At 40.4% G+C, this 15,994-nt stretch overlaps 1 protein-coding gene across 1 annotated transcript; it reads left to right on the top strand.

Moving 5' to 3' along the window:
* The first annotated feature begins 3,896 nt into the window (after nucleotides 1-3,896).
* LOC104426042 (auxin-responsive protein SAUR50) lies at nucleotides 3,897-4,613 on the top strand. The gene has a single exon (XM_010038964.2). It carries the CDS (start codon nucleotides 4,071-4,073, stop codon nucleotides 4,488-4,490), a length of 420 nt encoding a protein of 139 aa, XP_010037266.2. The 5' UTR covers nucleotides 3,897-4,070; the 3' UTR covers nucleotides 4,491-4,613.
* Nucleotides 4,614-15,994: the final 11,381 nt, after the last annotated feature.

Genomic DNA, 15,994 nt, shown 5'->3' with positions numbered 1-15,994 from the left:
AGGCGAGATCTAACAAGCTTGCTAGAGGCTCGCCTGGCCACTGCGAACTTCGAACTTGTAGATCTAGGCGAGCCTCGCCAAATGGCTAGGCAAGGTTGATGTGAGGCTAAGCCTCAATAGGCCAAGGCAAGGTTGACCTCATGCCGCTTGGGCGAGGTCGAGCCTTGCTAGTGGCCAAGTGAGGCTCAACCTCTCCCAAATTTGCGAGGCCGGGGCTCATGGTGGCCAAGCGAGCTCACTAGACCTCACCAAACCGGTTGCTGACCACAAAGAAGGAGGAAGGAGGAAGAAGAAGAGAAAATGAAAAAGAAAAATAAGAGAGGAAAATAAGAAAAATATGACAAAAGTATTAAAAAATTAAAAGAAACAAAAAAATTAAAATCCTATCAAATACATTTCTATTTCGAGGATAAAAATTTTAGGCAATTAACAAGCGCCTTCAAAAACTCAGAAATTGTTCCCGTGAATATAATTAAAAAAAGCATTTTTGATTAATAATTGTTTCCAAGAACAAATTGGCTATCAAATGCACCCTTAACAAATAGGCCCTAAATCTACAACCTTGTAGTCTCGTTTATACATCTACTTACAAGATGGCCACTTCTCTTTCCAGAAAAATCCTGCCCTTTTTTCTCACCCTCATCTCAAAAATTGTTTGAATATTTAAATATTAAGCCAAGTCTTTCTCTTATAGGTTAAACTTTAATAACTATAGGAAGCAGTCTTAGAAAATTTTTTGTGGTATCCGAGCTTGAGGCTATGTGTTCAAATCTCAACAAATTGTTTATTGGCCCTTCTAATTATATATTTTCACTCATATATTTAGGTCAAAGTCTAGTTTACACTAGAGGAGGAGTGCTAGAATTTTGAATATTAAACAACGCATTTACTTGATAACTTAAGTTTTTAGAATAATTGATAATGATTTCACAAAGTTTTTTTAAAATGACCCTCAACTCACATAACCATACCACTAGTCCCAATCTAACTAGGGGTGTCAACGGTTCGGTTCGGTTCGGTTCGGTTTTTTATAAATCGAACTGAACCGAACCAAACCAACTGTGAGGAAAAATTCCGAACCGAACCGAACCAAATTTTGGTCGATTCAGTTCGGTTTTTCAGTTTTTGGTTTTTGCATATTTTTATTTTATTTTTTTTGTTGTGTATATTTTTTGTTTCCAAGAAATAAACTCTTATCGGTTTGTTGGTTTGGTTCGGTTTGGTTGACCGATAAAAATCGAACTGATAAAAAAAATTCGGTTCGGTTCGGTTCAGTTTTTGACACCCCTAAATCTAACACCATGGCAACTCCTCATGGTCATCGTTTTTGTTGCCTTTAAATCTTTCAAAAATGACCTCTGACTCACATAACCCTAACACTAACCCTATCAGACACCACAGCACCTCCTCCTCCTCGTCATCGCCTTTGCCCCCGACCAATGGCTCCCCACCCCACTCCCGGGTTCATGATCATGTAATGAAGCAGTGACAAGTGACAACCATGACGGCTTTGTCGAGCCTGGGCGTGCGCGCTCAGATATACTCACAACCATGCTGCCAAAGGCTGCGTCTCGAGGCAATGCGGCGGTGCTTGGGGGCGTCCAAGTTTAGTAGCAAGCTTAGAATAAGTTCAGAATTTAGGGTTCGGGGTTTTGAACGTCATTTTTTTTTAAGGAAGGTGTTTTAGTCATTTTAATCAAGTAGATTAGGGTTGCAGATATAACATAATACTAGTAGAGTTGAAGATCAAACGATGCAAAGTGAAGAGGGCAGAATTACTTCTTCCTCGCCTTTTCATTTATATTTTCTCTTTCTTGGGTGACCAAGTTTCGCTTTGGTCGTATCGCCCTCTGTCCACGCCACCTAATGGCTGCTTCTCCAACCTCACCTTGTCTTCTTCTTCCTGTACGTTCGTCCCCCTTCTTACAACTATACTCTCTCTCTCTCTACAGTGCCGACCTTCTCGAATTATTATGGAGAGAGATGCTCTTTCTCTTCGTTCCTAACACGTTGCGGACTCTTAGGGAGTTGGGGGTGTTGACGATTCTTCATCAACTGGAAACTGAGTCTAAATGATGGGTCAGCACTAGCTTGCGGGAAAAAATGTTTCTTAATTGTTGCAGATATCGATGGAATATGATAAGCGCACACCCACCGTGACCAAAACCATTCAAAATTTTTTGTCCGGCCCGAGGCATTTTCGTCGTGTATTAACTATATGATTTAGAAAATTAGACCCAGCTGCAGCTCTAGGTTAAGGAATATTCTTCTGGTGAGACCCAAAGATGTGATATTCTTTTTGACCGTATCAACTTGGGCAGAAAATTTCAGTAGCAGCCTGTATTATTTTGACAAATTTGATTCCCAAACCGATGTCCCCATAACGATTTCAGCGCGAATTTCGTAATTTGTATGTAAATGCAAAAGAAAATGATTGATTAAGAGCAGTAAATTAACATATGGCACCTAGAGGTCAGCAAAAATTTAGGGTAAATCTTGGAAGTGGAGTAGACCGGCCCTACCCAACCTGACCGTCTTTGGTCCGATCAAATTTTTGGAACCAGCTATAACCGGTTCAATGCTCGAATTTGAGTGCCAAAGTGGACTGAATTGGAGAACTGGACCAATGATCCCTAATTCTGTCTTTCTAGTTTTACCTTGTATCATGTATCCCTGCTATTGCCGCCTCTGTCTTTCGTTCCTCTTTCTCACTCTCTGCTTTGCTTAGCCCACTTTTTCATAGTTCCTTGATGTAAATTTCTTGCTTGAACTTTCGTTTTGCTTGACTATGAGCTGAGTTGGACACTTCTTAATTGCTTTATATTTATGTTTGTTTTGTACAATACTTCTTGTTGTTTCGTTATTCTATTATTTTGTTGTAATTGTCATTTGTATGAACTATAAATAGGAGGATAAAGTTTGTCCTCTCAAGAAATAAGAAAAGAAAAAGAAAAGGAAATTGACTAGACCGAACCAACATGATCGGTTCTAAGGTCTACTACAAGATAGGTTTTAAGTTCCAAAAATTGAGAATTAAGGGTAGGTTTCAAGCACTAAGTCAAGAACCTTCCCACTTTAGAATTACTCACCCTTATGTGACTCGAAGAGCAATTTTTATAGCCATTTTGTCAATCAATGGCGTGCTTTTGATGTTGAGGATGTCAAGAGCTGCTTCAACGGTGTGGAGGAGCAAAACTCGGTTCAATTGTCTAGGGGGGAGATAGAATTGGCCGACCATGGGCGTTGGTGTTCAGGGCGATGCTGTCACATGAAGATGAGACAAGCAAAACTCAGCTCGGGCAACACCCTACTATCAATTGAGGATTGTTTAGGAACTAGATCACCACTATTAACGAATAAATTCGAGTTTGCGTGGACTCTAAGACCATTAGTATCGGCTCTCATACCCATAAAGTTCATCCCAAAAGTTTTAGCCATTAAAAGACACGCGAATGTGGTCTTAACAACAATTTGTCTATTCTGTTACATTAAATAACTACAACACATCTTTAAAAAAAATTAATCATGATGCCGATCGGATCTTCGTTTACCCTTACAAGTTACATCGGTAGGATGTATTCAAAGCTCGAGAGAGAACTTCGAGGCCTACCAACATAGCATCATCGCACAATAATGCGGTATAAACAAACCCCCTTGTTTTCTGATTTCTTGCCCCCCCGTCACTATCATCATCTATTATATTTTCTGATGTCAATTTGTAACATTTTTTTTAATGTTCTCAATCCTATATAATAATCCAAATCAGGACAACCTAATAAAAACAAAGAAAACTGACTGATCTTCCATCCCTAAAGAATCAATCATACGTTCCGTACCATTTTAAAGTGAAAAAGGCCGAAATCAAAACTCATCTCATCATTAATTTCGAAGATATCCCCTCATCATGCAAGAACATTTCCTACAAATCCTCCCCAAACCGCCATATGTGCCCCTCCAAGCACTCCACTGAAAGTCACCAATGTAGCATCGATCTTCCTGGCTTCTAATTTCTCTCCATCTTCATCTTTCTCATCTCCAATTCCTCTCGAACATTAGAAATCAAGCACATCATGGGGAAGAAGATAGTTTCGCACATCATGGGAAAGAAGATAGTTTCTTTGAAGAAGCTAGCGAAGAGGGCGAAGGAGAGAGCCCTATCGGCCGACCAGGACCACCAGTCGCAAGAGGTGTTGCTTAGGGAGCGCTACAGCGGGGAATGCTTGCCATCTTCCCCATCGTTGACGACCCCGACGGGGTGCTTCGCAGTCTACGTCGGGGAAGAGAGGCAACGGTTCCTCGTGCCGACCGAGTTCCTGTGTCACCCGCTCTTCAAGATGCTGCTCGAGAAGGCGCGCAAGGAGTTCGGGTTCGAGCAAAGGAACGGCCTCACGGTACCGTGCAGCGTGCCGGCTTTTCGGGAGGTGTTGAACGCCGTGGAGTGCTGCAATGGGAAATTTGAGTTTGGTGAGTTGGTAGAGGAGTTTGTCTAGGTGATCTTGTTAGGGTTGATTGTAACAAACGGGAAGATGTTTTGTTGGCCTTCTGTAGCTCATCTCCTGTCCCGTAAATTTACTTATTATAAAGCATTGTAACATTGTAGCTTCTTGACCAATTGCAATGGCAACTAGCTAATGACTTGGGTGAGGTACTAATGCCTAATCTAATTTTTCTCCTCTCTTGTTGCTGAAATTAATACCGTCATTCATATCTTTAAGCCAATCTCCAATTCACTATAATTAATTATATTGAAAGGAGAAGAAAACGTACTTTGACAAGTAATTCGTTTATTATTTAGTGTTCTTAGTTTTAGTCCATTTCGATATCGATATGCACGATGTTAATGCACTTGGGAGGACCAGCTGTGAAATGCTCACTACCTCTTCTAACCGGACACGTCGTGCTTGTTTCCTCTCTCTCTCTCTCAATCACCAATCACCTACGTGTGTTTCTTTGACATCGTTCGAAAGGTCGTGTCATTGTAAGGTTCTGTTATTTTGTCTTGGATGCAAAAAGTTGGGCTTCTGCCAGATTTCACCAATGATTTAATGCATTGATAGTTGCTATGTCATTTAGAAAGGAAATTTTGGTAAGAATTCTTAGGAAACGTGGCATTCTCTTGTATATTTGCAGCCAAATGCTAAATGTGCAAATAATGACCAGAAAAAAATGTCCATACCGGGCTTTTCGGTGCACTGAAATGAGTTATTTTGATTGATTTAAGGTTATCGGCGATCCCTCGATTTTTGACACGGAAACTCAAATTCGTCCTACCCTTTTTTAACAAAAAAAATATCCCCATACTTTTTAAAAAGTGTTGTCGTTAGTGATTCGATCATGCCTCTTCTTTTGTAGTTAAATTTGTACTGACATGAATGTTAGAATACACGTATCATGTTGCGATTGCCCATCACCGCTACCATGGCCGTGAGCTCAAGCCCTAAGCTCACGGCAACTAGGCCATTGGAACTTGAGCTTGTGGCTTCCATTGCTAAATTTGGAGCTTGTCAATGTGGAGTTCGTGGTCGCGGTTCAAGTCATTAGAGCTCAGGGCTCGCAGCCATAGACATGAGATCCGGAGCACACGACCATGAACACTTGAACTTTGAGTTCGTTGTGGCCATGGTTACCGATTCTCTAGCTCATAGCGATAGTGGCTGCTCAAGCTCAAGCCTGGGGTTCACAGTCACAATATTCACTCGAGCTTGATGCTCATGATCATGACCACTTGAGTTATAGAGCTCACGGCCATGGCCATGGCCATGAGTGGGTGGTCATGAGTGCACAATAATATGTCGGCGTTCGTATCACTTGAAATAATTAATCAATGAAAAATATTTTATTATCGGTAGCAATTTACATTTAAAATTTTTTGTCAATGATAAAAATACTTTTCATTCATTCATTCATTTTTTGAAATGATTCAAATGATTATTTTTGAAAAAAAAAAATTGAATCATTCGTTTCCGCGAAATAAACGTATCTTTTGTTATCGGACCAATCTAGGAAAATCAAGTAGCACTATTTTTGAAAAGTTGAAGAACTCCTTTGAAAAAAAATAAAAGAGGGGTAATTTTAATTGTCGAATAAAAAGCATTGAGATCAATGAACCTTTTGGATGAATGGTCCGTGCATCCGCAATTAGGTGTGATCATCTTGTCCAAGTTCGCCTAAAACCTAATCCCATGGTCATCTTTAGCGAACCACATTTGAGTTGACTCAATCGAGTCCTAAGCCTTCGTCGAAAAGTGCAACTAGTCGTTTCCATAAATGGTACCTAAAATTGTCGTCGGGGCACGCAATTTGGTTATGACATCCTTAAGTTTAGGACTGTTGACACCTAGATTTTGACGGTCCGTTTAGTCATTTATCGCAATTAAAAAATTAGGGTTTAATTTTATCAATAATTAATTAATTGCATAACATTTAGTTATAGGTGCATTTATTTTTTATTTGCATTTACTTGGACCGGTGGTGGATGGGTTGAATTAGTGATTTTGGGTTTTAAATTAATTAATTGGATTAAGCCCACAAAGCGAAAAGGTTGGCTCAAGCCCATGTTTTTTATTGAAAATTATATCGTGGAAAATTGAGATTTGATGCAATATTACGGTAGTTTTTGACGTTTAAAAATCATATTGCAATCTTATCTTTGGTCTTTTTGTGATAAAATCATTGGGAATATTAAGGAGGATAAGGAATATTCTAAAATATTTTGTTGCAGATGGATATCTCGAAGGATTTTAGAATTGGATAATGGAGTTTTATCTAAAGTGAATTATTTGGAAAATCTTCACAAAAAATTTCAGTTTATCTTTAATCGAAACGGATATAAAATCTTCAATGGTCGAGCGAGTCACTTGGAAGATTTTAATAGATGATTTCAAATAGAAGTGAGTCAGCATACACGATAGTCTCGAAAGATGATCTTCAGCGATTGACATCCGTGGAGGTTAAAAGGAAAGAAGAGGAAAAAGCAAAAAGCTTCTGCAGAAAAGCGAAGGAAGAGGGAGAGTGACGTGAGAGAGAGAGAGAGAGAGGAGAAAAGTAAAGGGGTGATTTGACCCCTACTGTTCATCGTCTTCCCAACTTGCTGCCCACGTTGCTGTTCCAGTCACGACGCCATTGATCCGACGCCCTCTCTGCTCGACACTACCGCGCCTCGCCGCTCACCCTCTTTGGAGCGTCCGTCCGTGCACACCGCCTCCACTCAGCCGACGCCGCCTGGAACCCGAAGCCCACGACCTGCAGCTTGCGCCCGGCGGCACAGTGGTCTGCCTCCACTCAGCCTACGCCACCATACCAGCACCTCTGCCCAGTCGCCGTTGTTGCTCTGATTTGCTGACCCACGACGCCGAAACTAAACGCCGAGCCACTACGCACCCGTGGGACAACATCGCTGCGACCCGCAGCCCCGCTGTTCGCCGGTCACTGACGCCGCGCCTCCCTGTTGCTGCTGCCGCCCAGTCCGCGCCAAAACTCCGACGCCGGCTGTCTCCTTCGCCCGTGCCGCTCCTGTCTCGCCTGACCCGTGACCAGTTGGGCCTGCCTTCCATCGCGACACCCACACTCGGAGTCTTCCGCCAGTCTTCGCCGGAGCTCTGAACGCCGAAGACCCAACCTCCGGTGACCCACCGAAGCCGCTCGACCGTAGGTGAAGAAAGCAGGAAAAGGAAAAAAAAAAAAGGAAAAGAAATTAGGTAGCTTTATTTCTATTTTTCTATTTGTTTTATTTATTTCTTTTATGTTTTGGGATGATCTTTATTTTATGGATTTAGTATGCATTATCCGCAGGGATTTTGTCTGGAATTATTATAATTATTAATTTGATCCAAGAGACATTGGATCATTTTTTTAATTATTTTAATTGTTGGGCTTTCGAGTGAAATTTTAATTGTTAAATCACAATGATTATTTAATTTGGTTCGTAAGACTTCGGATCAGATTTGTAATTATTTTGATCTCTCTCGTTGTGATAACTATGGTTAGAATAACCGTTAATTTGACCTGTGAGACAACAGGTTATTTTTTCGATTATTTTAATCATTTATTGCTTGATTTTGTTGATAGTTTAGATTTAATAATTACTTATCTCTTAAAAAAAAAACTAAAAATCATAAGATAAAAAAAAAATCAAAATTCTACATGAGTATATAGGTTTAGTAAATCAAGCATGTAGGTTTAACAAATTAGGATTTTCTTAGGATTGCATTTTTAAGATTGCATTTTTAGGAATAAGTTAGGATTGAACCTAAATATTTTTTAGGGTTTTAGATAATGCTCGCATATTCTAATTATCTCATTTTCCCAAAAAATAGCTTTCTAAGATAGGATAGGGTTTAAGTCAAACTAATCCCTAGAATAAATTAGAAAGTTATCATTTTTAGATAGATTAATTAAGGTTTTCATGAATTCTGAATTTCAATATAAAAAATGCAAAAATACTAGGTGCATGTTAACTAGTTTGCATAATAGGATTATTTAATCAAAACTTGTTAATTAGTGAAGTTAGGTCATGAGGTGCATAATAATTAGTTTGCATAATAGGCCCATTTAATTAAATTTTGCATATTAATAAGATTAAGTCATTTGGTTTAAAAATGCATTTTCATAAAATCATTCTAATTTTTAAGAAAACCCAAAAAAAATGATTGCTTGCTTTGTGTGATGCAATTTATTTATTTGATTGCTTTAATAATGGATGAGCACCCGTGTGGTCGCCACATTTGCATGATAGTAATTTAGGTTAAAATAAATCACCGCTTGCAAAAACATTTTGAAAAATTAAAAAGAAATGGTACCGAAAGGGCATTAGAAAATTCTAATGTAACCAAGTCCCGTACCCTTAGTCTTTGTTCGTAGGAGTAAAATAAATCTCCCTTTATTTTACTTAGGTGTCTAATCGACCTACCATAAACTGATTAGTGGCGACTCCTAGATAATCATCTTTTGCATGTTAAAAAAATTAAACCTAAGTCGTGATTTGGTATGGGCTTGGGAGAGCCCGAGCTAAGTGTAAAAGCTTAGCAGTCCATTGACCTAGTTTTAGGTGGTGAACCCGCGAAAATTAGGTCGCGACAGCTTGGCGACTCCGCTGGGGACTTGTGTTAAAACACTTAGTGGACTTAGGCCAATTATTCTGTTTAAAAAATATTTTTGTTTGGCAGCAAGGATCTCAGGTATGTCCCTAACATTTATAAGGTGTTAAATGTTTTTGCAGATGGGAGGTATAAGGGGAGTAGTGTTTGCTAACCCTTGTTTTGCAGGTTGGAGTTAGGGATGAATGTTTGAATTAAAATTATAGAAGTGTTGTTTGCATATAAATTGTTGTGCATGCTTTATTGCTTTAGCACCACACTATTTGCACACACAACCTGCGGTCGGACCTGGGCTGCGATAGAACTTCTAGGATGGTGTTGAGAAGGATACTTCCTCTAAAGCGAGATTGCTATGTAGAGGTTGACCTTCTCTTCCCCGAAATTTCTTTCATGGTGTCGAATGTATTTGTCCATATCTGCGAGACTGCGTGATTATTGGACATTCCATTCGACGAGCCGGAGTTAGGGGACTCGACACGTTAATGCGAGACCGCAACGGTCGACCATCCTCTTAGCTCCACTTTGTTAAGCCTCGTCTAGAGTAGAAATCGAGCCTCACATCTCATATGCATGTCTATGTGATTGCCATCGATTTTCCTTGGTGAAGTAAGTCTTCTATTCCCATATTAATGCAATTTACTTACTTTGTCATACTCTTGATCGGTCCATGACAATCTAGGTCAATCATTGATTTAATTCCTTTGTCAATTAGAAATCAAATGAATTGACATACAATGAATCATTTGGAAAATAAAAATTGGAAATTTGTTTTCAATTCAAATCTTGGCTCTTCCTAGTTCATGATTAGGAAATTTCATCTCTACTGGGGCATCCCATGTTTTTGTTTTTCTAGTCCAATTTTAAGAAATCCTTTTCATTGTGGACTTTTCTTAACTAAAAAATAGATTGTTGTCATGGATTGGTTTTTTCAGTATATCTCGTTCTTACATACCTCCATTTTCCTTAGGTGATCAAGAACTAGAATGGCTGACCAAACCGAAATGCGTGATCGTATCTCCGCTATGGAAGACCAACTCCGACAGTTGCTCGCTTCTATGCAATTCATGACAGCTCAAATCCAATCACTCCGAACGGATTTGACTCCTCGCACCCGCTCTCCCCGAGACAAGTAGTCCCGAAGCGATCGAGGCAAGACCCAAATGAGCAATGGCGACATGGCTGACTTGGAAGATGACCCACTGTTGGTCACTGCCGAAAAAACTAAACTTGACAATGTCCCTAAGATGGGGCAAGATGAAGTGGAAGTGATGGACACTCTAGGGCAGCCTAGTGGTAAGTTTGATTATCTCGGTGAAGTATTTGGCTCCTCCCAGCTTTTACTTCGACTCCCGCAACATAATTCCAAGTGGATGGGATGATGGACGATCTGACGTCTCCAAAGACAAAGAACTCTGATGACACCTTGGAAGGAATCACAAGTCTGTTCGATGACCTCTTCACAGGAGCCAATGACGAAGGACCTTCGGAAGACATGGACGTTAGCTTGCAAGAGTAACTTGCTCGATTGCACCTCCCCTGCGTGGGAATTCTTATTGCTTTTTAGGAATTGGTTTTCGCTTTTTAAGAATCGTTTTCGATTTTTTTTTTTCTTTTAGGGGTTTAGGAATCACAATTTCCATTCCAATAATGTAATTCATTTGATGAAATTACAATTTTATTTCCAATTTTGAGGACATGATGGGGTATACCAAACCAGTCCAATGACGATATCCAACCATGAAAAAGAAAAATATCATCCACGGAGAAATCCTAAGGGCTGGACTTTTTCATGTTTCCTCCCAAAACCTTTTCAAAACAAAAAAAGCATTTCATTGTAAAAAATAAAATAAAACAAAAAAAAAACATTTTCCCAAAGCTTGTAGCATTAAACCTGTTTGTTTGTTTGACTCATTTGCTTTTTGTCTCAAAGTGCATGATTCTATAACTTGTTATGACAAGGGACATCTCGAGAATGGCGTATCAAGTTTTAATGATCATAAACTTGACTTGTGATCAACAGGTTTAGAGCGCATTTGTAATGCAAAGATTTGGGACCATCATTCCCTGGTGGAAGAGATGACCAATTTGGGACATAACAGATTTTGGTAGTGATCCGACTGGGATAAAGTCTCAACTCGAGCCAAAATGGATGTGCAGTTCAAATTTACTTTAATGATGCATAGTATCATACTGATGCACGTTCTTTTGTGCAGGGGCAAAAGTGGATTTTCAATCTTGAATGATAGGAACAATCCAAAGACATCAACTGCTGAGGCAATTCCCATTGTAGAGGAATCCTTGAATGAATGCTTAAAACCATTTTGCAGTATGGAAAACTGTTTGAAGTTGACATGCTTAAAGCTGTTGAGTTTTTTTTAAAAAAAATGGGTTTTACATGATGACTTTTACATGTTTTATCCCCCAATTCCACTAAAGAACATCAAGATGGACTAATTTAATGAATGATGTGGAATTGATTGAGCATACTAAATGAGATGAGTCGGGATGATGAAAGGCAAACCCTATCCTATACACAGTCCCATATTCATACACTTGTGAGATGAGTGTAGGAAGGTTCATATTCATAAGGTAAAGAGTTCTCTCGCAAAAGGTACGGCAACCGAAATGATGAGAGGCAATTCATATCTCTATCCCAAACACTACAGGTGATCCGTTGCTTAACCCTTTTGAGCCCATACACTTATGGATATTCTTTTCAAATCACCCCTGTCAAGAATCACCCCACATCGGGTAACTAAGAGATCAAATGGCATCATGAGGTGAGGAAAATGGATTGAAATTTTCTTGCTCTCACTTGCATCAATCTTCAAGTCATGCTATTACATTGAATTCATGTGTTAATTTAAGTGCCTTAGGATGATGAAGAGCATTTCTTTCTCTATCCCATACACTTATATCCTTTGCATAGCCCACTTGAGCCTATGAATTCATTTCACATTAAACCCAGGTTGGTGATCATCCCCCATATCGGGGCAAGGCAAAAGCGATGAGGACCTTTGAAAGTTCAAGTGCCATTCAAAGTGTAATTGCTTGACGCATGCATTGTGCGCAAGAATTGAATTCAAAATATAATTAAGGGGCATGAAAAAGCAGTGTGCCTGGTAAAAGCAAGGCCAATGCCCATGAAAAGAAGTGAAAAAATGCATGAGAGTTATGGGCATAAAAAGTGGTGTGCTTGGTAAAAGCAAAGTCAATAGATAAAAAAAGTCAAGATAGGTGACTGTCAATTGCAAGAATTGAATCCTGATGGAGCAATACTCAAAGAGCTCAAATGTTGAGTTTTTACAATCAATGGGGCACTTCATGAAGACAATCCTCGATGGAAAAAGAAAACTGGTGGCAATGCCAAAATGATCATCAATTCACACCTTTTACACACATTTTGAGCCGAATGATCCTTTCATTTCTCAACCCATGAACCCAACCTACGTTACGTCCCTTACAAAGTCTCTTCAGATTAGGGCACTTGAATTAACGTAGGAGTTCATATGTTTATAAGCATCGCTCGAAGAAGTGCGAGCAAGATTATTTCTTTTTCATTTTGCAGGGTTCTTGACTTGTAAACCCGGAGATGATTACAAGACAGTTCATTCAAATAGCTTTGACTCAAGGAGTCCTTTTGTTAAGCCGTTGACCAAGCCCACATTATGGTCCCTATTAAAGACCTCTCAGATTGGTAAGATCGTACCGCTTGCGAGAATACTCGGACCCATGTCGATATGATAAAATTGAGTGATTCTCATAACCATTCTAAATGAGAGTGAGTGAAAGTCCTTTCTAACCGAAAGTCTCTCATTTAGTATTCTTAAGAAATCCATGTCATGAGTGAAGATTGTCTTAAATGATAATTCTCTCAAGTGGAAATTTGGGTGATGCAAAGGTCATTATGCATAAACCCTGATTGAATTGATGAAAACCTCATTGAATTTTGAAATGTGCATTCTAGAGTAGCTTAGATTGTCTATCTCTTTGATGAATGCATATCAGTTTTTGCTCTAATTCATGTCTGACAAGTAATTCAAGTTCCTTTCAGAATGTTTCATGATATTAGGAGATGAGAAACCTCCACCAAGAGGTGAAAGACCTCCACAGGATATCTAAATATCCCCAAGAATTAGAGATATCACCAGGTAAGTATATCTCTACCTTATTCTAAAATACTTGTCATTGTGCAGGTATTCTCTCTTAAGTGCATCGACACTTGACTTGGTCAAGCTGTCTAGTTTTATCGACCTGGCGTGCTTTCGTAGCCCAGAGTCCCTCGTTATCGACTCGGCGTGCTTTTGTAGCCCGATGTCCTTTATATTGACCTGGCGTGCTTTCGTAGCCCAGAGTCCCTCTTTATCAACTCGACGTGCTTTTGTAGCCCGATGTCCCTTTATATTGACCTCGGCGTGCTTTGTCATAGCCCAGTGAGCCCCTTTTGAAAACACCGACACTTGACCGAGTTGTCCCCCAAAGATTTTCCTCCCGATTCAATCGATTAAGGCGACCGAAGAATGGTTCGGGTCCTGGTCAGTTGACCTCTGTTGCAAGGCTGGGCGACCGAAGAATGGTTCGGGTCCTAGCCAAGCAAAACCTCGTTTAGGCGACCGTAGAATGGTACGGGTCCTAGACAAAACCTATTTCCCTATTCAGGCGACCGTAGAATGGTACGAGTCCTGGAAGGTAAACCCCCGTTTAGGTGACCGTAGAATAGAACGGGTCCTAGACAAAACCTATTTCCCTATTCAGGCGACCGTAGAATGGTACGGGTCCTGGAAGGTAAATTCCCGTTTAGGCAACCGTAGAATGGTACGGGTCCTAGGAAAGCAGTCTCTTTACAAAGCCATGTTACTATTCTGGGCGACCGTAGAATGGTACGGGTCCTAGATATGTAACACCAACTATCTTGAATCACTCTACCCTCCTTGAAGGTAAGATATTCCAGGTAGGTTTCTTTACCATTTGCATACAAATTGCTTTCCAAAATTTTGACATCTCAGTTTGGATCTGGATGTCTCAATTTTCATTCAAACATTTCACTCTGGATGTGAATGTTTGTCAATCCTTCTCATTATACCTTAGTCTGGATCTAGGTATTTTGAGTTTTTCAAAAAAAATCTTGACATCTCAGTCTGGATCTGGATGTCTCAATTTATTACCTGTTACACTTTTCAAGGAGCCTGAGTGAGAGTCGGGTACTTATGGAGTAAATAGGGATTTATCATGTACCTCAAGATGCTCTACCGCACTGACTGGTAAGTAATTGTAGGTACGCTCTTTCTTTTCATATCATGCATTTGCATTAGCATTTACATGCATCATATGAGTTGCATTAAAAAATGGGATTCATTTCCCGACAAAAAAAAATCATTCAATGCATGTGCATAGTCAAAATATAGGTCTCAATTTGTCTTTGAAGGCAACCTATTTGAGCTCACCTTCAAAGAGGGGCAGCTGTTGACACCTAGATTTTGACGGTCCGTTTAGTCATTTATCGCAATTAAAAAATTAGGGTTTAATTTTATCAATAATTAATTAATTGCATAACATTTAGTTATAGGTGCATTTATTTTTTATTTGCATTTACCGGACCGGTGGTGGATGGGTTGAATTAGTGATTTTGGGTTTTAAATTAATTAATTGGATTAAGCCCACAAAGCGAGCAAAGTTGGCCCAAGCCCATGTTTTTTATTGAAAATTATCTCGTGAAAAATTGAGATTTGATGCAATATTACGGTAGTTTTTGACGTTTAAAAATCATATTGCAATCTTATCTTTGGTCTTTTTGTGATAAAATCATTGGGAATATTAAGGAGGATAAGGAATATTCTAAAATATTTTGTTGCAGATGGATATCTCGAAGGATTTTAGAATTGGATAATGGAGTTTTATCTAAAGTGAATTATTTGGAAAATCTTCACAAAAAATTCCAGTTTATCTTTAATCGCCGAGTCAAGATATAAAATCTTCAAATTGGTCGAAATAGTCACTTTCTAAGATTTTAATAGATGATTTATTTCAATGAGCCGAAAAGTCGAAAGATACACGATAGTCTCGAAAGATGATCTTCAGCGATTGAGTTGTTATGCAAATCTTCGTAGGTTGAGCAGACTAAGTTTCCACTCTATAAATAGGGTGGTCTTCTTTCGTCCGAGAAGGAGCTTTTTTAAAAAATTCAGAAAAAGTGAAAGGGGAGAGAAGCCATCCGTGGAGGTTAAAAGGAAAGAAGAGGAAAAAGCAAAAAGCTTCTGCAGAAAAGCGAAGGAAGAGGGAGAGTGACGTGAGAGAGAGAGAGAGAGAGAGAGAAAAAAAGGGGGTGATTTGACCCCTACTGTTCATCGTCTTCCCAACTTGCTGCCCACGTTGCTGTTCCAGTCACGACGCCATTGATCCGACGCCCTCTCTGCTCGACACTACCGCGCCTCGCCGCTCACCCTCTTTGGAGCGTCCGTCCGTGCACACCGCCTCCACTCAGCCGACGCCGCCTGGAACCCGAAGCCCACGACCTGCAGCTTGCGCCCGGCGGCACAGTGGTCTGCCTCCACTCAGCCTACGCCACCATACCAGCACCTCTGCCCAGTCGCCGTTGTTGCTCTGATTTGCTGACCCACGACGCCGAAACTAAACGCCGAGCCACTACGCACCCGTGGGACAACATCGCTGCGACCCGCAGCCCCGCTGTTCGCCGGTCACTGACGCCGCGCCTCCCTGTTGCTGCTGCCGCCCAGTCCGCGCCAAAACTCCGACGCCGGCTGTCTCCTTCGCCCGTGCCGCTCCTGTCTCGCCTGACCCGTGACCAGTTGGGCCTGCCTTCCATCGCGACACCCACACTCGGAGTCTTCCGCCAGTCTTCGCCGGAGCTCTGAACGCCGAAGACCCAACCTCCGGTGACC

This window comes from Eucalyptus grandis, chromosome 11 (assembly GCF_016545825.1).
Source record: "Eucalyptus grandis isolate ANBG69807.140 chromosome 11, ASM1654582v1, whole genome shotgun sequence".
Taxonomy (NCBI): Eukaryota; Viridiplantae; Streptophyta; class Magnoliopsida; order Myrtales; family Myrtaceae; genus Eucalyptus; species Eucalyptus grandis.
The sequence above is the reverse complement of the archived record's forward strand: the minus strand, read 5'-3'. Positions and strand labels throughout refer to the sequence as shown.